General features: G+C 41.6%; 1 protein-coding gene across 1 annotated transcript in view; it reads right to left on the bottom strand.

The window, feature by feature from the left end:
- The window catches only part of csmd2 (CUB and Sushi multiple domains 2), a gene marked incomplete at its 5' end in the record, with an annotated part of 568,918 nt that overhangs the window by 317,176 nt on the left and 226,397 nt on the right, over window positions 1–25,345 (bottom strand). The window contains 5 exons of the mRNA XM_080735514.1: window positions 2,801–2,922; window positions 13,513–13,637; window positions 15,800–15,887; window positions 19,267–19,344; window positions 22,088–22,200. Of these exons, the coding sequence (XP_080591640.1) occupies window positions 2,801–2,922; window positions 13,513–13,637; window positions 15,800–15,887; window positions 19,267–19,344; window positions 22,088–22,200 (526 nt within the window). The remainder of the gene's footprint in view (window positions 1–2,800; window positions 2,923–13,512; window positions 13,638–15,799; window positions 15,888–19,266; window positions 19,345–22,087; window positions 22,201–25,345) is intronic.

Genomic DNA, 25,345 nt, shown 5'->3' with positions numbered 1-25,345 from the left:
AGTTTCAAATTTGTACGTTCTTTCGCAAAGTAAAGCCCTGCTTCATCATACAAGGCCGTCGCACAAAAGTAGTGAAAACAGCAGACCTACAAGCACACAACGCCTCGCACCGCGAGGCGTTGTGTGCTTGTAGATCGGCTGTTTTCACTAGTTTAATTAATTTTTAAAATGATAAATACAAAACGAACGGTTTTGGACATACAAGGTTTCCACCCGACAACGACGATATATGAGAAGTGAAGACATCAGCGTTGCTTGATGGCCAAAAGGCTAAAGAAATGTTAAATAAATGTTAAAACACGTTGTGCACGTCCAGGACACGAGGGAGGATCAGAGGCCAACATTGCTTGTGCCGTCTTAAGGTTGTATTTAGATCTAAAACAGCTGCGTCATGCCCCCCCTCACACACACACACACACACACATACACACACACACCACCGTTCCCACAGGAGGTTCTGCCTCACTCTCTTCCCTCTTCCTCTGACCTAACGTCTCCTCTGGCTGAGGGCCGTCCGTGCGGAGGGGAGGGATGGTGCAGGAATAGAACGCCGTTACATCTCTAAAGAGAAAGAACAGCCGCGCTCTGTCTTCATCAGGGGCCGGAACGGCAGGCCGCGAGACAGCCCAAAGTGCCATTGTCTTGTTTCCGCCAGCTGCCCACCAGGCATACCCAGGGGGGTTGGGAGTACGTGAGGGGCGCACGGAAGGTGCGTAGGTGTCTGTGTGTGTGTGTGCACGCTCCCACCTTTCTCAGCTCACCTCACATGGTCTCTTCCTCGTTCGGCCTGGCGCGATAAAGGAACAGATTTAGTGAGAAACCATTTTGTTGGAGTTCACGGAGGGATCTTTGGCAAGCGGGCCGGCCGCGTGGCCTTGAGCACGACTCCACAAAGTCATCGGTCTGAGCAGAGCTGCTGTGTCACTTTCATGATATCCTCTGAGCACACCTTATAAAGCTCTCCATTCTTCTTCCGTCCACCGCTGTCCCTGTCCCATCCTCCCCACCACAGGTGGTTCTAATATAACACTCATTTTCTTTACCATTTTCCCTCCCTCACATACTTTAATGGCCCCTGCAGAGTCTTCGTGACATTCCTTCAAAAACTTTGTTGAAGCTGCGATCCATAACAAGAGTCTTAGAATCTGCATTTTATTTCACAACACATTCCCCCACTTCCATTGGGATTCATGGGGCGAATGAATGAGTGTAGCAACAGAGTTGTCTCTTTCTTTCATAGTGACATCAGATCATGTGTCCCTTTCCAAATCAGGTTCTCCAATAGCCTCTTCTGTTTTTTTGTTTCTAAGAATCTTCCAAGAGTTTGAACCCAGGCCTCCCCCGCACGGCACAGAGAATATGTACCATTGATCGAAGATGGCACGCCTCATTGGGCAGGGGACATATTACATCTTGAGCTTGGGGCAATAACAATTGTTTCAACCACTAGTATTCCTACTTCATACACAGGGTCTAAATGTGTCTATAGGAAAGCATGGAGACCACCTCCAACCACCAAAGTGTAGTTAGTAATTATGGTATTAACATATTTAAGCAATATTGTGCGAGAGGGTGTGCCTTATGATTATCGGCACGTCAGCCATGCTGCAAGAACGAGCCAACAGGCGAGTTCCGTTGGTAGGGCTGAAGTGCCTATAACCACTATAAAGCATGACCCTCGAGTGTAATTGTGATTATACAAGTCACCCTTAAGGCTTTATAATTGTCTGAGGTGAAGAGCAATCACTTCAACATTTAGGTGATAAGCTATCACCTGATAACAAGTGGAGGCCATCATAGTCACAGACTCACGGTGAAGTCCTACCACCGCGCCTCTGTGCCTCTGAAACCAGGGGGGGCACACTATGGGTCGTTTCTTACTCTTATAAGGAGCCTAACTAATTTCGGTTCGGGAGGGCTCCCCGACCCGAAATTATTTAAGTTTGGGGGGAGTCCATTCATACTTTCTTAGTAACTATGTTACTGTATATCATTACACCCCTACTCATTATCATCATGGGTAGATAGCTATTTCAACCAATCAGATTGCTTCGTCGGAACTACCTGTGTTTCGAAGTGGGTGACGGGGCACCCTGGGGTGCCGTGACAGCAGTCCAGGGGTGCCACGAAATAATTTGATAATAGTTGGAATTCATTTGGACACTATAATATATATATTTAGTATAATTTTAAACTTGAAATACAACGTTATTTTTAGTCAGTTCTAACCAAAATGTCTATTATCTCAATGTTTTCCTTGCAACATAATCGCTAAAATATGCTATAAATATAAGGTGCTGGGAGTGAAAATTATGAATGTCTTGTAGGGATGCCTTGGATGAAAGATACATTTCTAGGGGTGCCTTGAGCCCAAAAAGTTTGGGAACCCCTGCCTTACTGTTACAGCATAGTCAAAGGATATTTTATTCATGCACACAAAAGTTCAGGATTGCAGCTTTAAATAGCCTCAGAAACTTGCTTTGACATTCAAGATACAGTATGTACTGTATGCTGCTATACGTGTCATTTGTCATGGTAATGAGATTCCACCTGGGTCCCCATCCATACTGGTCCAAACACACACCAGTCAAGTCCAGTCGGTGGCGGCCGGACAATTTTTTACCATTAACTCTATGGCTGGAGAGGCAGGACAATTATTTAGTTCAAAGTCATTACTGTAATTGCATTTCCTGTTTAGTCCCTGATTAATGAAAACCAGAATTAATCTAGGTCTCTTGGGTCAGAGTTCAGAATCCCTGGTCCACTCTGTCACTGTAATCGGCCAGCAATGACATTTTACCTTGGAGCCGTCTGTGGCCGCGATGACCCAGGTGCAGTTAGCGTTGTTGTCGTACTGGACCGGATAATTAGGAGAAGTAATGATCCCGCTGGGTCCCCTCAGCTGACCTCCACACATCGGTGCTGGAAGATGACATGACAGAGGGGCAAGTGTAAAAAAATCAATGACAAGCGACCAAAAATATAATAGGCTGTCCTTTTTGTGTTTGTGAACGGCAAAAGGTAAATCGCTGAGGACGTCGAGTCTGGCCGGGCCTGAAGATAGCATCTGCGGGCCCGAAAACAAAAATGCACTTATGATAAGCAATGCAATTATGGTACAGAGAGGGGAAGTACACAGCTGCCGAAAGCAATAATAAGCTTAGACAAGGTCAAATGTAAAACCTATTAGGGGACAATCATGCACAGAAGTCCCTCTAGCCCTGGATTGGACGTACTGTAAGTTCATTTTAAATAGCTAAACCAAGGCAGGGCAGAAAGTGTATCTTTACTATCAGCAGGTCAAGAAAGACAACACAAGACCATAATAGAAAGAGTAAACCACATGGAACCATAACCTACGATAACCTCTATTGGCTCATTTGGCTGGATCATGAAAATAAAATAGCTGAGTAACTGAAAGAAAGAAAAAACACTTGTAGATTGCATTCTTTACAGAGCAAGGAAGGAAATAATGCTGTTGCATCTACTGCAAGTGCAAAAATGTAGCACCATGCAGCTGTCAGCGAATGCTTGGTCAGGATACAGAGGCAATTGTTTTGTTTATGAACCATCGTCAAATAGTAAAACAGCAGTGCCACCGAAACATTATCCACTGAATGTGCTCTAAACACTTGACTTGACAATGCAGCACAGCAGCTTACGTACCCATGAATGAGAAACTAATGACGGCTTCACACTATAGCCATTAATCATTAAGGGGAAAACAAATAATACAAGGCAGTAATAGCCAATCAGGAGGGAATATGGGAAATGGGACAGATCCATGTTGATGACATGACTTTAGAGATACTGTGTACCGCTTTGTGTGATTTTAGGCCAAAATCTGTAGGAGCAGTGTCCAAAAATGTGATTTGCTAAACACAGCCTGATGGTGGCGCTAGAAGAGGGCCATGTGAGAAATGAGGGCTAGGGTTGTGATTTGCCATCCAAGGAGTGTGTGTGCAAAGTTTGGCATTGATAGGGCCAACTGTCAGTCTGTCAGTGACAGACTGACAGACAGCTAGCTGGTGGAGCTTTCATAGTAACTGCGACCTTAACAACTTTCAACCTGCCGCCTCTATTTTGAGCATGCAAATATTTTCAAATATCATCAAACATTAAAACAGCAAATTGCAGATCTACAAGCTCATAAAGCATCACTATTCGTCGTAGCATACAACAAAGTCTATCTAGGGCTTAAGAGGTGAATGGATCACTGCCGTAGATTTGCTTGGTCAAGCATACCTTGAAGTTGTTAATGAAAAGAGTACTTGAGTTGTTCCCCAGCAAACTTTTAAAGGACAGTGTGACTTCTCTTATTGAGGTCTCGCGGCCCTGGGGTCTCCATGTGGCTGAACATTTAAACACCTCTCTGAATTAAGGCAGTCCATTTCTAATGAAGTCCTTTAAGCAAAATGTGTGGGTGTGTGTGTATGTGCGCGCGTGCGTGAGCGCGCACGTGCATTTATGCATGTGGGAATTGGAGTTGGTGGGTGAAAAGAAGAAGACATTGGGCGTCTGTGTGTGTGTGTGCACGCATGTTTAGGGGTGACATGGAGGTCTTTAAAAGAGCACGGACCGAGCCACTCTGATGTTAATGATACGTTTTCTAGTAGAGGTATTTCAGTGCCAATCACCAAACACCCTCGGCGGTTCTAACTCCCAATCACACTCCATTATTAACCTGCAAAAACTTTAGCCCATATTCATTCTTAGCACCTCGACTTTGAATATGCTGGTGCAGATATGGGGGTATCGAGATTGGAAGGCTGCTGGCATTACAGAAAGTCAGGATATACATCTGGGCAATGCATATGTCAGCAATTATAGGAAGAGTTAAATATTCCTCAAAACCACTGTTATCATTACTTACAGATCTTAGGTTATTTGATATATTATACTGTACAGTTGTAAGAAAGTGAAATATTCTTAATAATATGAAAGCAGCAATGTGCAATAAGAAAGTGATGATTAATGTATACGACCAGTTGCTTATGAATGATAAGACTACAATGGATATTGCATAGCTTATTAACTTTGATTTTCACCAAAAGACCAGACAAAATTCTATCTACATTGCAAAAAATCCATAAACTGCGTGTGACTCCAGAAATACTGTATGTGGTCAATATGACCATTAGTGTTCTGCAGCATGCAGAAAGTGACAAAAATAAGCGGGCACTCATTTTCATTTAATGTACAGTAGTCATGATCATAACATTCTGGTATTCTGTTCAAACATAAATTTAAGACAGATATTAAAATGACAATGGATCCAATGTTATACTCTGGGATCTGATCATTGGTAAAAGACAAAGCCAATCCTTACCTCCCCCTTTATACTGTAAATTATCTTATTTGTTTTCTTTATTCTTTTTTTTCTTTTTTCGTATTTATTGTTTGGATTGTTTGTCCATTTTGTTTTGTGTAGGTGCTTTCATGCTGGGACCAGGGACGTGCAGAGAATGTTAGAGAGGCAGGGACTGAAATTTCTAAAAGGGCCTTTTGGTGAAAATATCAAAGATAGCAGACCTCCAAGCTCACAACACGTCGCGACGCGTTGTGAGCTTGGAGGTCGGCTAATGTTCAGGGCTTGATACCACGCTGAACTAAGCATAATCAATTTCTTTTACCATAGTAAAAAAACACATTCATGGTTTGGAGAGGACACTTTTTACAGACGGATAAAAGGGCAGGGGCTCAAGCCCCCTTTGATGTCTATGTGTGCACGTGCATGGCTGGGACAACAGCATAAGAAAGGTGCATGCTTAATTTGACACACTCTCGTCGTTTCAACACAGAAAAGAAGGTGGGAGGTGGTTAAACAAAACGGCCAGAAGTTTAGAGAAGTTTTTGGGGGTTGAAGAATGAAGCAATTAATTTGAGTGGCGCTTACAGTGAGGGTGACCTTAATGAAGATAATAGAGCGGAGGTGTGTGGACGGTAAAGTCCACTGAAGTATCATTTCTCATTTTCTTAATAACAGAGATCAGTGGTGATGACGCTCCAACGCCCTCACCTGACCTTTTGTACTAGAAACTCCGAAGGCCTGCTCACACACTGCAGTCAAAGGCAACCAGGACTCACAGACAGGGGCGTCACAAGGGGTAGGAAAGTGGGACTGAGTTACTAGGGCCCAAGGTGGAGGGGCCCTAATTATTTTATACTTTAGCTATTGAAAAATAGCAGATATACAAGCTCACAGCGCGGCACCGAGTGCCGCGCTGCGAGCTTGTAGATCTGCTATTTTTGAAAAGTTGTGAAAATGTGTGCAAATCTTTTAATATATGTATTTTTTTAAGCGAACATTTGTAACTCAAATTTTGCTTCTGGGGGTCCCTGGAACTCAATATTTTGAAATGGGGTTCCGTGGCCAAATACATACCATTTTGGGGGTCCTTCACATGAAAAGGTTTGAGCTCCACTGACATAGAAACATAGTTTTTTCAAAAAACCTCAGAAGGATTTGAAATATTCAAAGATTTTCATGATTAAAAAAAAATAGCAGATCTACAAGCTCGCAGCGCGGCACTCGGTGCCGCGCTGTGAGTGAGCTTGTATATCTGCTATTTTTCAAAAGTAAAAATCTCAAGGGACACCTGCATTCATTATACTGGTACGTGCAAAATAGACATTATAATGTGTCATCAAACTCATCACTCGTCTGTATGCATTTGTATTTCCTAAAGAAATACATTTTCACCTATAATAGTGTATGCCCAAAATAGGGATGCCAGGTTGAAAGTGGGTAAAATATACATACGTTTAGGGTATCGATTTTGGAGAAATAAAAACTAATACACAACAAAAAAAGTGGTAAGTGCAAAGAAGTACTTAATTTCCTCTATTCTCTTCAATTTACTATTAGTATAGTAAATTGAAACAAATAATAACTTTGTGTATGGTCCGACTGTATCTATATTGCAATAATAATGTCTGGTAACAAAATCCCAAGGCACACATGTTGTCTCATGGCGAACCAATTGGAAACTACTGCTGTAGTAAAGGGGCTGGGAAAGTGTCCAGTGTTACCTTCAGAGGATGAAGTTGTGCTTCCCAGATTAAGCCTTAATGTGAACTAATGGTGGTTCTGGGGAGTTTAATGAAGACTAATGCTAATTCCACATACACATGTGTAAAGCATGTGGTGAATTATTCCCGAAAATGGTGTTAACATTTGTTCAAATGGGCTTAGGTGAAACGGAAGAAATGGTAATACTAATACTATTAATAATACATATTATTTATATTGCACTTTAAATTTGAAACAAATCTCAAAGTAGGATAGTTTAACTAGTATGTTCAGGGAAAGGCAAGAGGAATCAGTGGAGTAAGAAATCATGATGGTAAAAAGACTAGCGAATTGTGTGAATTATGTGACACTTGGGCAATGTATGGTTTTCCCTTTACTGTACGTTTCTATGTAAGGGGTCTGCTGTTGCATAGACGAGAGGAAGACCAATCAATACGGCCACCCACGTAATCCCTCTGGGATCGGTGTCCCCCTTCTCCTTCGTGGTCTAATCTCATTTTGCCTCAATTGGATCACGCAAAGACAAAAGAGCAGGGGAGGACCGGGAGAACCGGATTTCTCAGTGCACATCAAAGGGAATGAAGTAGCAAAGATGGCCAACGGCGATGTTAAAGGGGATAAAGCGCTCAGGTGATTGCATCACACGTTTTTTTCTGTCTGAGAGCGAGTCGGTATTAAACTGATGAGTGGGAAAGTGCTGAAATTGTCACAAAATGGCTGACAGGCAACCATGTGCCAGGATATAAGGTCAATGTGGGTGGACAATATTGTAAGGCAGCTGCTGCAAAACAATATGGCCCCGTATTAGACGGACACAGGAGACTAAAACAGAGGATGAGCCTTAAAGGAGTAGTTCACCGCCAAAATGACATTTTTTCTATTGATTACTCACGCCATAGAGACTTGAGTTCAATAATATTGTTTCGTTTTTGTCGCATTCCTAAGACAAAAAATTGATTATAGTACATTTAGCGCCATTGATTCCGGATGGGGACCCAAATGCATTCGGAATCAATGGGGGTACATTTATTGTAATCAAATTATTGTCTTAGGATTGCGACAAAATACTAAAAATATGAATGAACTCAAGTCTCCATGGCATGAGTAATCAATAGGAAAAAAAAAGTCATTTTGGGGGTGAACGACTCCTTTAACCCTGTGTTGCATCAATGGTAACCCATTGTCTAATATAATTACAGCTTTTGCTATTATTGTACATGTTTTTTTAATATTTTTGATAAATGTTCTCTGTAGTTGTCTTCGCCAGGCCGAATTTCACATTTCTCAAATTCCATTCCAATTGACTATGATTGGCTTCCAAAATTTGAGGGGGTGGCCGTTTTGCACAAAATGACACACATCATGAATGCAGTGCCTGCTTGCTGGGAAACTCCCATTCCACATTTTTTTTCAAAAATCCTCATAGTGGCACAACAACTTAATGTTTTCGCCTATAACTCTTGTAGGTTGCACAATCAACACATTTTTCCCTGGACTCCTTGGATCATGTATCAATATATCGGCCCTGTTTGTGCCTGATAAAAACACTCATACAAATCGGTAGAACATAATGATATCTTGGTGATGAGATGAATGTATGAATAGATTTTTCAGATCCCATCTCAAGTGGCTATGACCAAAGTTTGCAGGCCCTGGGTAGGAAACCCGGCCTGGCGGAGACCTGTGCTCCAATGAGGACACATTTCCAGTTAGTTAATGTTTCTGAACATACGGTACGTTAATATTTAATAACATTTCTGGCTAAAGATCAGCGCAAAGAAGTCATGGACATTTCACTTTTCGTGTTAGGAAGTTATGTTCAGAAATCAATCTTACTCCTTTAAATGCACTTTAAAATGCATTAAAACGCAACAATAACATAGCTTTGAGAAAAAAGTTAATGAACATTTTCTGGGTGGGATCACCTAAGCAAGTTAATTTCCCTACCATACCAACATTAATGGAATCCGATGGCTGCTTCGACAATCAACAACACGGTACGCTTATGAAAATGGTCAGCAATAATGTCAATCATATCATGAGTCATATTCAATGAGTTAAACATGCCAGACCACTGGTATGATCCATTAAACCCATCCACAAGTGAATGACAGAGCTAACGTCTAGCTGAATGAATCTGCCCTGTCTCTTTTCATGTACTGTCTCTCTCTCATTTTCTGACTACTGTGTCAATTTGGCTTCTACATTACCATATGTCCTCTAAATGCTGTATGACACCTAATTTCCCCCTTGGTATCGATAAAGATTGTTATCTACCAGTGTCTGTCTGTCTAGCCATCCGTCTATGTAAATAAATAAACAGGTGGACAGATAAGCTAAGTTACTGCCCATCCTTGGCCTTGAGATCCATACTGTGCCATTGAATGAGACCTCAGCTCGCCTGCTTGTCCTTACCTCAAGGACAATTCTCCCACAGGTTGCGCATATAAGCTCGGTTTTCGTGTTTTATGACAACATGATTTATGAACTTCTCGTTCTCAGCGTGAGGCAACAATGTTTGGCTTAATTACTGCACAACTTTTTGGACCTGCCTGTCGGCACTTTGCAATTACAGGGCCCTTTTAGAGTAATGACCCAGCATTTAGTGCTGTTGAATCGATGAAACAAGACAAATAATCTGCCCCCCCCCCCCCCCCCCCCCCACCTAACCACCTCCATCCTACTAGAATTGCCAATCTCAAACCGACTGATTGATTGAAAAAAAGGGTGGAAAGGGCTTTTGCGACCCAAACACAGCCAATGTCTATAAATCTGAGTGACTAATGACAATATGGGCCTCTAATGCTTCGTCATGAACTGAGCAAAGGAGAAATTATGAAGAGGTGTTTGTGTTAGGGATGGGACAATATGAACATTTCACATCACGATTATTATGACCAAAAAAATCGCGATTTACGATATTATCGCGATAATCAAAATGCATTATCATGGGGCGGAATATTTGCCAAAAAATAGCAGATCTACAAGCTCACAACGCGTCGCAAGCTTGTAGATCGGCTATTTTTGGCAAAGACATTTGATAGGAAAAAAAACTGTCACTGTATCAAGTACGTATATTATTACCTGTAAGTACCTTTTACCAATTATAGAGGGTATAAGTGGAACCGGATATGCAGCTCTGCAAATAAAAGGTGAATTGATCACAGTGGATGACGGAGGACGATATCAAGATAAATTAAATCTCCACGATATGATTATCGTGTTTATCGTTATCACGATAAACAATAATATCACGTATCGTCCTATCCCTAGTCTGTGTACAGTGTATGTAAGCAATTTACCCCGAGTGAGAGGACATTATGCTCTCATAATGTCCGCAGTGAGGGTGTTATCGGACGAGGCGCAGCCGAGTCCGATAACACACTCACTCAGGACATTATGAGAGCATAATGTCCGACCCCGAGTGGTAAATAGCTTTTCTACCACTTTTTCCCGTATACATGAAAGAAAACACATAGTTGTAACTTGCAAGGATCTTAAGTTACAATCATTATTGCCTATAAAACTTCCGCGAGACAGCAGATAGTTCCACCAACAACATCTTCTACTCACCAACAGATGGCGCCAACTCCATACTAATCCATGCGTCTAGCTTACAGCTAAGCTAACGTCAGTTAAAAGCACCGTTCCGGCCGTAAATAGAGGCTGTTCGCTTCCAGAAAGGCATAGGTTCAGAGAAAAGGGGCTTTAAAGTTGGCGGATTGCATTGGATCCAAATAAATCGGCGACGATAGTACGCACGTTAGTAAACATAGGACCGCTGCGACCTTCATTTGTTGGTTGGGGGACTACCTCCTGAAGTCCCCGGATGTACACTGAGGCGCATTGATCTCGGACACACAACTTTGCGGCAGTTGTCCTCTCATAACCTCCGGAATTTAGCCAATCAGAATCCAGTATTTGAACACGTGACTCGAAAAAGTGGTAGAAGTGTGTTTTTGTTTGTTTTTAATTTAGTGTAAGCAATGAAATGTGCATACATGCAAGCTGCAACATGGTTCCAGTTCTTATCCTCTGTACATTTTTCCATCCATAAAGAACTAATGTTGAACCTTTTATTTGTTCTATACATTGTAAGGTTTTTTTTTTTAACTCTCATGGTGCAAGTCAGTGTTTTGCACAGCACTAGGCTATATGCCAATGGTAATGGCCGTGAACAGAGCGGGTCATATAGAGAGCGATCAGAAAATAGACTGTAGTGTATACAGTATACGTCTCTGCAAAGCACTGCAATTTCAGCAAGTTCTGCCACCGCTGAAACACTCACAACATACCAGCTGTGATTGCACTTTTAAATGTATTGGGTTCACTTGGAAACATGTTGCCCGGGCCCCTTCATACAGGGACTAACAGCATGTCACAGCCAAGTTTCTACAATGTGTTATGGGGCTTTCAAAGGTTTTCTCCACACTTATATACAGTAATATGTAGTGCCAGACATTTTTCACCACAATGGGCTGTACATCGTAAACTGGACCTGAAGTGGTTCTACTTTGACCGCTTTATACCCTCTACACCAAATATATTTGCCAAAAATCTACAAACTCACAACATGCTGCAATGCAAAAATGTTGTGAGCTTGTAGATATTTGGCTAATGTTCCCAGTATATCGCTGTTGTCGGGTGGAAACCTTGCATGTCCAAAACCATAGTGAAAATAGCCGATCTACTGGAAACGCCTCGGTATACTCCCGGAGGGAGTGGAGGAAGTTGCTCAGGATAAGGAAATCTGGAAATCCCAGTTGGAACTGTTACCCCTGCGACCCGATTCCGGATAAGCGGTTGAAGATGGATGGATGGATAAGCACACAATGAGGCGTCATGTGCTTGTAGATCTGCTATTTTCACTAGTTTTGTGAGACAGTCTTGTATGATGAAGCAGGGTTTTACTTTACAAAAAAAACGTACAAATTTGAAACTTGGAGATACAAGGTTTCTGCCTGACAGTGACGATATGGAATGGATGCTCGTGCTGGTGTGCAGGTGGTTAGATAAATAGTTTATCACAGCAATGACCAAGGACAAAAAGTACAATTTAACTTCTTTATCCTCCATTATTTTTATATTTGGTATTATTTCCATTCCATTCTTTAATTTTGATCTAATGCTTTAAACTCCTTTGTATATACAGTACCTTATGTAAAGCACTGAGAATTCACTTCATTTATGAAGTGTGCCATAATGAATAAACTGGCCTTGTCTTATTATTGCTGGTTTATATTTACACTGTCAAATAAATACATACACATGATATGCAGATATCCCTCCTTTGCATACAGTAAAGACCAACCTTCTATCTGGTCTTATTAATTCATAAATAATGAATTTGGTTCAGCTAAGTAATAACCAGAAGGCATACAACAGACGCTATGCATGGATCATGACCAGTCACTGCCGGTCACCAAATGGTGATTGTGACACACACCCACTGGCCAGTGTGGCTGACAGACTGGAGGCCAAGCAGGGGCGTCAATTGGGTATGGCAGGGGTATGCAGCTGCCATACCCTGGGTCCAGGGGGGAAAATAAAAGTTACTTGTAAATATAAATCCATGAATGTCTCTGTTCTGGTTATTATGTTGTTAAATTACAGTAAAATAACTACAAATGCAAAATTTAACAAAATGTACACTTTAACAAGGTATTATAATTATATTCTCCACACTTGTATTCTCCCTATCTTGACAAAATGGTATATTCCCAGGTTCCGCAGGTCAGCTGCACAGGTGCAATTCGTTATTGTTATTTGTGGAACGTTTACTAACAAGCCAAGTTTAGCTGCTTGAACAACCATTCCAGGCTGCCATATCCAGCCCAAGAAACTGTAGAAACAGGGGAAAAAATAAAATGTACTTCTTAAAATAAACGTATCATTTCTGTTGCTAAGCGCAAAGGCGCGCGTGCAAGACACCAGTCATGTTGCCATACCTTAGCTTTTTCGGAGCTGACGCCACTGAGGCCAAGGGAGGATAGCCAAGGGTCAAAGCCAGGCCAACCAGAGTAAGACACGTTGAATCGATAACAGAGGGAAAAGACAAATACTCATGGGGTGTGCTCAAGGCTCAGATATGCTCAGATGGCGGAGCTAACAACCCGGATAGATGTAGATCCCCCCTTAATTCTGCACATTCCCCAGTGCTGTTAAGAGATTTTCTCATCTTATCTATCTTATTTATTTTATCTTATCTCTTATTATCTCCTTTATTATCTCCTTTATTATCTTTTGCATATTACATCGCTGTTGTTAGCAGTCTTGCAGACCACGCCACACCGGCATTTCGCAGCTTGCACCTGAGTATGAGTGAGTGACAAATGATTCTCTTGATCATTGAACACGGGCAAACAACATGAGACGTAGAGATGGGTTTCAAATATAAATAGAAGCATTAGCCACAGCCAGACAGTCTCCATCACTGGGGTGCATATAAACAACACAACAGCCCACGCATGTATCCTCACCTCTGCAGATGGGCCTGTCATCACTCCAGCCCACGTAGCTGTCCGTCACCCTCAAACAGCTGATGCTCTTGGAGCCTTGCAGCTCGTAGCCCTCGTCACAGGAGAAATGCACCGTCGCACCCCGTCTGCAGGGGGAAGGATGGGCAGAGTGCGTCAAGCATGACAAACATTGCTCTGCAGTTAACCACTTATAACCACTTGTAGCTAGGAGGGAATTCATAAAGGGTGTGCACTTATTGGTGACTAGTTTTTTTTATTTTGGCATGGCGTTGGGTATGGGTAAAAGGTTTTCAACAACCATCGCAAACGAGTTGGGCTTGTGACGCTCGTCCCCCTAGTGGTCCGTTTGCAATGAATCCAATAATAGATATAGGTCAGTATTATTATGGTTGAAACCCCATAAAATTGATAGAAGATATTTTCAATGGTTTCTGTTACTATTGCGTATGCTAAATAACATACACAAATGTAGGAAAATCTAACACCTGGAAAGGCATAATTTTCAAGAAATGCCCATAAACTGGGAGGGAATGTGTAATCTTTATGATTTTTGACATATTTCTTCCCAGCTACTAACCCCAGGTACAGTATATACTTCATTGACAGAGGTCCCCCTGGGGTCTATACTTGGTCCAATTTTTCTTGCACACCAAATCTCTTGCTGTGATAAGAACTGCTCTATGAACTTACAGATAGTCGTAGATTGGTTATTTTCACACCAGAATAGGGGTCTTCTTATCTTACTTAACCTTTGAGAGTCACTTATCAAACTGACTCTTTTGTCTAGCCTTCAAACACAGTATTTGATTTGACAGCCCCCATCATAAGCCTTGAAGTAGAGAGGATTCTTGTCTTCCGCCAGTGCCAGTCCCTACAATTCCACGTAATCCATTTCCCTCTCTCCTCTGAAACATCTCTGTGAGTGGAAATGCAGATGAGGTAACAGCAAGGGACAAACTGTTCTATCAGGAAAGGGAGGGGAAAAAAAGTTTCAATTGTCTTTGGCTTCCCTGCTGCGACTTCCCAGAGTGTTGCATTGTGGGAGATGGATGTTGGCCATTTGTCTGTGTTAGGGTCTTGGTGGGGGTGACCATTGATACAGCAAATGGCTTTGACAAGGGAGAAACTCTGTGGGCCCACTGGTAATCCCTGCATCCCACTGAGACAGCCTATTAGTGTGCACTGGCTCAGATGGTGGGATATTTGTTTCTGAGAACACATTTCTCTATTTGTTTTCTGCTGGGATGGTTTCGGATGGTGCACCATTGGGGGCTGGCGGGTGCCGTATGCTAGAACTTGTAACTTGGCACCTTATAACAAATATTGGCAGTTTATAATAAATATTCTGCCGCAGTATGATTTTTTTTTTTTTTTTTGTAATTAACCAAACAAATGAAATCTCTCTAGGATTGTCTCAATATTGTGTTGTTTTCCTTCTCTCAACATAAACCCTTGCTCCCGAATCCTCCCATCCTCTACAACAAACAAATGTACATTTATACAAATGTATATTACTAGAGGGTCGCGGCCCTTCGGGCCGCTCACATCTAGTTAAAAAAAGAAAAAAAAAAAAAAAGGGAAAAAAAAAAAAAAAAAAAAAAGGAAAAAAAAAAAAAAAATTGGGGGGGGAACTATTGTGGCGGAACTATTGTGCCGCAGCGCACGTTTCCGGTCGGACATATTTGATCGGCGGACTATTTTATACAGAGGCAAAATATGAGGGTAATAACGAATACAACTGTATACAGAGGTTTGGAAACGACATCTTGCAAAGGTGACATGGGTGTTTGAATTTTTAAGCTATATTTAGTACATATGTAGTACATCTTGGCCAAGTGGTTTGGTATTTAAGTTAGCGATACATGACCCGGAAGTAGATCACTTACTCTTTTGTAATATACATGGAATGTAGTTTGTTTTCAGTCAAGCAGTGGTTTTTAATATTTTCATGCCCAAGGCACAATTATTGACATTAAATCCAATCCTCGAGTTAAACCTGTATTCAAAGCAAAAAGAGACCAAAGTCACAAGCCCAAAATAGGTTGAAAGTGGTTCAAATATATTCTTTAGGGTATGAAAGTGCCTTTGTATTGGGAGATGATGACTGCGCACAACATATTGTACTGATAATATAAGTAAATTAAAACATAAGTAATAACTATTTAATATAGTTGTATATTTTCCATTATTAATAATGTGGCTGTCACAAATTCCCAAGGCACATGTCAACCTGTCTCATGGCACATCGTTTGGGAACCACTGCATTATAGGATATTACATTTTGTACCTGAAATCTGAGCCTTTTCTCTTCCCTCGATCTGGGATCCCTGGGTCAGGACACATGTTGTGTCCCTGGGCCACACCCATTTGAGACACTAAGAGAGAGAGAGAGAGAGAGAGAGAGAGAGAGAGAGAGAGAGAGAGAGAGAGAGAGAGAGAGAGAGAGAGAGAGAGAGAGAGAGGAGACAGGGAAGTAAACAATAGATTACTAAAAGCACAATCCAAAACAATTAGCTGCTTCTGTAAAGGAAAATCTTAACTTCAAAATAACATGGCGGAGCTTTGTGATCTTAATTTCTCATGATGTAAATGCCAGCTTAAGTGCCCACATTAGCATTTCTCATTGACACCAGGAATATGTGTGACATTTAAATTGCCAATGTCGTTAGCCTTCGCATATATCAACTTGACGCCTAATTTATCATTTTGGCCTTGACCGTGTTTCATTCCACAATTTACCGTTTAGTAACGATGAACCCTGTGTACACTCTGAATCATATTTTAAGCATGCCACACGGCACACGGTGCACTCAGTGTTGTCTTTTAGTTTTAGTCATGATTTAGTCACCTAAAAAGTTTTAGTTTTAGTCTCATTTTAGTCGACTAAATATCATAAGATTTTAGGCGACTAAATCTACAGTTGATTTAGTCAACTAAAATGTATTTTGGTAGGCTTTGATGACATTGTAATGGCTGATTTAACACTTGGTTGCGTGCTGAAAATAGCTGACCTACAAGCTGATCTACAAGCTCACAAGTCGCACTGCAACGCGTTGTGAGCTTGTAGATCTGCTATTTTCAGCACGCACTACCTGAGAGCAACCAAACATAGAATGACTCTTCAGCACTAGTACCTCCCTAACGTTTTAGTATAGTTTTTATTTTGTTGACGAAATTGTCAATATATTTAGTCTTAGTCATCATGGCTTACTTTTTATTTTGTTTTTATTTCATTTTCGTCAGTGAAAAAAACACAGTAGGCGAAATCAACAATGGGTGCACTGTCTCGGGAAGATGGAACGGCGGCCAACCCAGCGATGCCGTTTGACGGACATGGCGGTGGCTCGATTCTGACTGGTGGGGCCAAGCCGATATGACACCTTCACATTGGCCCAGTTGGCTGGGAAGAGGATGCATTATGGATGAGGCTAATCAGGTCCAGGGGAGTGATGGGAACCAAAGAGGTGAGAGGGCAAAGAATTGAAGACATTTTCAAACTAATCACAAACACCCAAGATGACAGGAACGTCTGTACAGTATAAGAAGAAATGGATTTCGGGGGGGAAACGGAGGTGTCTGTGGACTGGGTATGCTGCAAAATGAATCGCCCTTTAGGACAAATAAAATCATGTGTATCTGAATGCCGCTCCACGACATTCAACGTGTAAAAAACACATAAACAAATGTTTTGTCAGACAGCCAGTCGAACATCAAGTGCGGTTGAAACATTGTTTGTTTGTGCGTGTGTGCGTGCGTGCGTGCGTGCATGCGTGCGTGCGTGCCTGCGTGCGTGCGTGCGTGCGTGCGTGCCTGCGTGCGTGCGTGTTTGCAAATTAAATGTCATAGAGCAGCATGCTGTTGTGTGAATTTCTCAACCTAGTATTGGATAGGAATGTGGGAGGAAGAGATACTAAAGTAAAAACAAGACTAAAAGCCCTTACAGTTGATACTACTCCTTACACCCAAAATATCAGCCGAAGAGTGCATGGTGCTAGAGGAATAAAACCTTGGGGTCAGCAACATCAGCAGGGTTCATCCTGGAATCTGCAAAGATACTTTATATTTTGTGAAAAGTTTATATTTTGGACTGCGGGTGGGGCTAGAGGACAGGTCATGGGGTCACTCAAATAGTTAGGGTGCACCTTCCAGGGAGCATGAATGAATGAATTGAACCCTGCACAAAAAAGCAGATTGTCCATCCTTGCAGGTACGTCATAGGCGTACCCATTTGTTGAGCCTTATGGGCCTATGGACCCATGGCTATTACAACCTCCACTCGTATGATGTTTTGACCTTGACTGTTCCAATCCATATGCTCATACTACTAGGTAAAAAGGTTCAAGTCTGCTGCCCCCTTTGCATGAAACAACTTTCAGAAATAGCTAACAGAACAGATAACTTACAATGCTTTTGTTTTCTTCAAATTTTTTTCTTTTCTTCTAACGATTTGATGGGATTTATGCACGAAAACGAATTTCACCAACTTTTTAACTTACTTACTTACAGTACTTACTTTTTACTGTAAAGTAAACCTATGATGTGATTCTGATTCTGATTCTTGGCCATCTCACAAAAGTGATTCCATATCTCAGTGAGGTCTACCTGGTTAAATGAAGGTTAACAAAAACTTAAATGTGCTCTGTAAGTTTCATAGCAATCTGTCCACTAGATTTGGGGATAACTCGTGTGCACCTTCACAAACCCCACTGTGGTTCACGGAGGTGCCGGGAAAATGCCATGGCAATCCATCAAGTACTTTTCAAGGTATGCTTGGGGCCACGGTGGTGAATGGACCGATCAACCGACCAACAGTCATCCTTGGTGCCCCGCCGCTAGCGGCCGAAAAAGGTTAAGTGTGAAGGTAGGAGGAGAATAACAAGCTAATAATAAATGTCTGAAAGTGGGCTTATCCAGCCTCAAACCCAAACACTGTCACTTGTTTATCTTTAAGATTGATACAGGTGATGTGGTGTTGATGTGAAGGTTACAGAAATGTAAATAATGCCGGGAGGCGATAATGCCCAGTGACCTGAGAGAGAGAGAGAGAGAGAGAGAGAGAGAGAGAGAGAGAGATGCACAGACAGATGGAAAGAGACTGGACGAGAGACAATAGAGAGATTCCCCATAACATGGAAGAAAGGGCAACCAATGCAATTGCCACTGTCTTTTGTCTTCTGGTCTGCCTTTCTTCAGCAGACAGTGTGGCCTTTGTGTGTTTACCACTCACTCCCAGTTGCATTGTCTCCCATAAAAGTAAACACTGGTCATTATTTATCTCATACTCGTTGCAAACCACTGCGCCAAGGTCCCAAGTGCCAGAATGCAAACACCTTTTCACGTGGTAACAAAACAATAGTACATTATTTTCTCTGCAAACAAAGCAATAGTATATCTACTCTGCAAACAGAGGTATTATAATGGTTTCAATGCACATACACCAATAAATGAGACAATGCACATACATCAATCAAAGAATAGATAGATAAAACCAGAATATACAAAGGAACATCATCAGTAAAATACATACATTCCTTCCTGTAATATAATGACAACCACTGCTCTTTCCATCAAATTTGGTGATGTTTTGCAACCAGAAATGCTGAACTTGTTGGTGAAGCTGCAATACTATAAAAAAGTTATAAAAACCCACGTTCACATGGAAACATTCTTCCAAAAATAAAAAGCCTGGTTGTAAAGTAGGCTAGCCTTGGACCAACTTTTTGACAAGACAAAGAAGTTCTGTTCATAACTTACACACTGAAATCTTGTGGTGGTTGTCTTTGCTGGGCAGCATCTTAACACCTCGAGATTTGAGTTCAGTCATCTTCTTGACTGCAAAGGGAAAATAGAGAAACATATTATTGGAGCGATCCAAATGTTAACAATACTCTTCGGGCCCAGGCCCACTTCTCATGCTAGTATGTATTCAGAAAGAAACTAAATGGATGAATAGTGAAGAGGTCTTGAGCAATGGCTCTCATCAACGAATCCATCCATGCTCATCATGGAACAATGTACGCCAAAGACTCAGACGGAGCTGCAAAACTTCCATATTAATCCACAACAAAACCTTCGATTCCACTCATAAAGCTTGCTTTAGAAACGGAAGGAGTGCTCAACAATGTGTGTAATTTCCTCCTCCATTTGTGGGAGGAGGAGGAGGAAGGGAGTAATGAGGATTAGTGGGCTGGGGTACATAAAAGTGGAGTAAAAGTCGCACAAAATAGTAATTTTTATCAAATGATATGACAAAGTTTAAATGATTGAGTTTGATGATAATTGCATGGGGAAAAGGGAAAGGACAAAAAGCCATCAAAACATTCGCAGGGGAAAGGGGGGGCTGGCGGGGACAGGGGCGAAATGAGAGGCTCTCATCAAAATGCATTTATTCATCATTTTCAAAAACACCATCAACATTATCTGTGCTACTCTTCACACGTCCATAAACACATATTCTATTTAATTAACTCCTCTGCATTTATCTCTGTTTCAGCCAAATTGTGTTTCAAAGCCAGAGAGTCACATTATGCAGAAGCATGAAATGTAATTTAGTATTTTATTTTTATATTTTCAGTTTCCACGTGATATTCTGAAAAAAATAAAAAAATAAATAAAGGTACTGTACACTCAGACACATTTATTGTCTGATAGTAAACTGTCAGTTTACTATCAGAACCGTCACATCTTGTCCGTGTCCAGACGGGTAACGCTTGTCTTTTTTGTTGATTGACTCTCACACTCAGTCATCACTGTGATGTCATGGGAACCAAATCCCTTTTATTGCAATATATGGAGATCCCTGTGATGCCAGGGGAACCAAATCCCTTTTATGCCCATATATGGAGATATGGAGATCCCTGTGATGCCAGGGGTACCAAATCCCTTTTATGCCCATATATGGAGATCGCTGGTGTCATCAAAATTAAGCCCATATCTGTGAATGCCAATGTATAATCACTGCGATGTCAGGGGAACCAAATCCCTTTTATTGCCATATGGAGAATTGGAGATCCCTGTGATGCCAGGGGAACCAAATCCCTTTGGCCACAATGGCCAGATGGCCAAGACATGGCGCGACCTGCCTTAGGCGTTTTACTGGTAACACTTCACTTTCTGTGTGTGGTGGATGCCTAAATGGAATTAACGTGAAGAGGTTTCGATCAAACAAGAATCACTTCAGAACTGAAATGAGGCTATGCTGCTGACTAGGATTCATAGTGAGGAGAGTATGTGTGTGTCGACTCAACACTCAAATCTAATTAAAGTGTCATTCTGCTAGCTCCACTTCTCTTAGAGTTTCTTAACACATTATTTGTTTATCTTACACTGGACCTACACCTACAGTATAATCCCATATCGTCGTTGTCGGGTGGAAACCTTGTATGTCCAAAACCGTTTGTTTTGTATTTATCACTTTTAAAAGGATTTAAACTAGTGAAAACAGCCGATCTACAAGCACACAACGCCTCGCACCGCGAGGCGTTGTGTGCTTGCAGATCTGCTGTTTTCACTACTTTTGTGCGACGGCCTTGTATGATGAAGCAGTGCTTTACTTTGCGAAAAAATTTACAAATTTGAAACTTGGAGATACGATGTTTCTGCCCGACCGTGACGATATGCACCTCGTCCTCTGCTTTGGATCTTGTCCATCTCTCAGTCCCCCCCCCCACACCCCACCCCACCCCCTCTCCCTCTCTATCTATCTCTCATTTGAATCTTTAAGCGGATGACTGGAGGTGAGATTCCTAGAGATGGTCTCCTTTTTTTGTCATTTTAGTGATGGACGAATAGACTAATCCTTATTCCCCACTCATGTCGGTGTGTGCCTGTGCATCTGGGTGTCTGTGTGCTTTTGCATACCTGTTAATAGGGCTTCAAATCTAATCATGTTGCAGCATTTTAATTAGCTAATTCTGCTTGGGAAAGACAAAACCAAACAAACATAACATTCTAGATAAAACAAATCTATGACAAAGATAGTATTTACCATAGGGCATAGCATTGGCGGACATTTTGTGGTTCCACAGATTGACTATTCATTATTCATTATGATTCATTATTTAAAATAAATACTTAATATATCGATGGCCAAAATGCAAAACCATCTGCAAATTTCATGATTTTTGGATTTCACTTGAAATGAGGACAAGAGGCTATGCTTCACATGGTCAGTCTGTCTGCAACCAACCACTGAGATCAAACTCGCTAAAATGGATAAAACGAAAGAAGTAAATGAAAATATTTTAACACTCATGTTTTATTTTCTCTGAATACAATCTAAAATATGAACCCTTGTTGTAAAAACCCAAAGTTGTCCTTTAATACATAGCTTCTCTGGGAGGCCGGATTCATGTACTGTACATTCTGATGCCTTATGAAGAATGCAAGTGTACCTTTTTCTACTGTGTGTAAATAAACCAAACCATTCATTCATTCATTCATTCAAATATTAGACTTATGGGCAGGCCTGCTGTGCTACACTGGCTACCTACATTGTGTGCAGCTAGCATAGTGGAAGAGGATGAAAGTACTGTAGCTGCATTAGTAACAGCTATAAAGTCCCCTGGTATCTCACCTTGATACTGGGCACTAAAGCCCCTCAGTTTGTGGTTGCCATCTGAGGTGAAGTGGAGACGGAGCCAGTTCTTGCTGCTGATGATGGGTGAGGGGAGGTTGGGCCCTGTGAACCTGAAGACAACGAAACAAAGAGAAGAGGTCTGTCATATTTAGAATGTTGGGTACCTTCATAATTGAGTTCCAGAGACACACACAAGGGGAAGCACAATACAGCTACTGCAAACCATTCTATGACACAATAATATGAAGGATAGAGCAGTATTCCCCATACATTGATTTATTTCTGGTGATCCACCACAATATTACCACTGGCTGCCACATATTGATTTTTGATTTACAGTATACATACAATTAAAATAAAGATTCTCGTTACAACACTGTCAATCTCAGAGACCCAGCTCTTCAAATAAGTGATTACATTGTTATGGTTAGCATGCTTTATGAAGCTGGTAGTCAATATCAACTGCTTGTGCAAGTGAATAAAGTTGATGCTCATTATTTGACCAATGTGATTAGCTTTGCTATCCAATTAATTTGCTTGGAATATGTCCAGGTTTCAACCAGTGCTGCTGTGACAGCTGAAGCATTAAGAGAGGGTGAGGAAGGGACAGCAGTAGATGGAGAGAGAGAGAGAGAGAGAGAGAGAGAGAGAGAGAGAGAGAGAGAGAGAGAGAGAGAGAGAGAGGAGCTGAGGAGGATGCTAATGTGGGACAGCCAGTTTACAAAGTAAATTCCTCACTGTTAATTTAACTCTGAGAGGATACAAATGGAACCAAATGGAAGTGTAATTTGTAGTCTCAGGAGTTACAAAGGGTCCAGACACAGGAAGAAGGCAGACGCGTGGGCAGAAGCAACAGATGAGACTGACAGCGACCGAGAGATATTCAGAGGCAGGGCAGCTCAGAAAAGCTGATTTCTCCAAAGAAAGAGGCCTCGTCTCCAGGGGTGTCACACCAAATTCTGGGCCCTGGGTACTTTAACTATTGAAAAATAGCAGATGTACAAGCTCACAGCACGGCACTGAGTGCAGCGCTGCGAGCTTGTAGATGTGCTATTTTTGAAAAATCTTGAAAATAAGTCTTTGAATATGTCAAATCCTTCTAAGGTTTAAAAAAAAAAGAAAAAAAAAATATGTTTCTATGTCAGTGCATGGTGCTCAAACCTTTTCATGTGAAGGACCCCCAAAATGATATGTATTTGGCCACGGACCCCCATCAATGTATTTAGTTCCAGGGACCCCCCAGGAGCAAAATTTGAGTTGTTGCTTAAAAAAATACATATATTCAAAGATTTGCACACAATTTCACAGCTTAAAAAAAAAAAAGCAGATCTACAAGCTTGCATGTGAGCTTGTATCCACGAGTTTCCAACGCCCCATAGTGCATTGCGCAGACGCTGTACCGAGCTTCCGGCGCTGCAGCCGAGTGTGATTTACAACGGATTGCATCTGCGACGCGACGTGAGCTTGTATGTCGGCTGTTAAACCGGAAGTGTGGTCCAAATAATCTCCAGTCGCCTCCAGCAAACTCCCGCGGAAAGAGGTGGATATCTGCTATTTTTCAATAGCTAAAGTATAAAATAATTCCTTGGGACCCCCCCCCCCCTTGTGACGCCCCTACTCCTCTCTATTTGTCTGTACCTTATAGATGGGACATGCATGGGGGCAAGCAGCGAGCTCAGCGGCGCTGGATTTTATCCAGAGTGGCTGAATATGCCTCAGTTTAAGACTTGGCTGTACCTCACACGGCATAATACATTTTACATCTCCATAACTTGTGCTGTCGTGAATAAATAATCAGACATAATGTTTTTATTTGCTTTTTTTTAAATTAAATATTACTGTTATGTGTACATCATTTAAAGATAAAATAAATACATCACAACAGAAAATAAATAAATAAATAATCAAGTGTATGAATTAAATTAAATAAATTATGTTTTATGTTTGGTTGAAGTTGGAGCGGTTCTATACAGAAAAGATGAGTTGGAACAGCATGCGCATCATCACTACAGAGCCCCACCAGAACTGCATCAGATGCCAGCCATCTGCATCTGTTAGGTTCCAATATTCAACAGCAGGTATATAAAATAACTTGGGTACATTCAAATAACCTTCTAATTATTTTGTCATTCGCAGTGGGCTCCTTTGAGAGAATGAGGTGGGGGGGATTGGTTGTTGTCAGTTGTTTGTGTGGTTTTGGTTGTTGTTATATACCTTGTGTGTGTTTAAAAAGAGAACAAAGCAACATCATGGTAAAAGGTTCACTAGCCGCTATTCGAGATTCAATTCATAACCCCCCCCCCCCCCCCCCCCCCCCCCCCCCCCCACACACACACACACACACACACACACATGAATTAAATAATGAGGGTTTCCAACATAAAAAAGACCGTAAAAGGTCTTATTTGGGAAGTTCCTTTTAGGCAGGGTGTTTAACTGTACTTGGACTACATTTAAATTGTATTGACTATACTTGTACTGTTCTCCATTTTTGTCTAATAAAATAATCAATCAATCACACACACACACACACACACACACACACACACACACACACACACACACACACACACACACACACACACACACACACACACACTTAACACATCGGATGCCCACGTGATCTCTGACGTTTAATTTGCTGGTGCCCATGGAAACGCGTCATTTTACCTACCGGCGAGAGTACTGGCGAGAAAAGTAATCAGAGTAAATGTAATCCGAGTATGTCCTGTTTATTTCGCGAAAATCTTTTCTTTCAGTCAGGACCGTTTTTTATCATTTCTAAGCCACAGTGTTTGTGTTACGGCATGTAGAAGAGGCTGCCGTTTTGAGAAAAAAATGAAAAAAGGAAGAGAATCCGGAGAAAACAGCACTTTTGTGCAGCCGGTAAACAGGAAGTCAACGAGCCACACACCACGTCCGGGTGACGTAATTGCGCGCTGCATGTTGGGAAATGGAGTTGTTTCATCACCGCGGTAGCCAAGTGCAGTAGCTACAGTACAGTATAGTTTACTGTACAACGCGTCAAACGCGTCGTTGGGCACTCGTAAAGATCAAAGAGATTGACGCGTAGACACCACGTGGGCACCCGATGTGTTAAGATTGACCAAAGGAATTATTACAGGTAATAATATCATTGATGAGATCTTAGCAGAAGTCACAGAGGAGACGATTCTCATCCAGATGAAATCAACACAGGTAATTAGCCTGGTAGTCCATGGTGTCAATGTGTCTATCTCCAGGCAACTTGATTTA

This window comes from Nannobrachium achirus, assembly GCF_963921795.1.
Source record: "Nannobrachium achirus genome assembly, chromosome: 10".
NCBI classification, from domain to species: domain Eukaryota; kingdom Metazoa; phylum Chordata; class Actinopteri; order Myctophiformes; family Myctophidae; genus Nannobrachium; species Nannobrachium achirus.
This window is presented reverse-complemented; position numbering and strand designations above follow the sequence as displayed.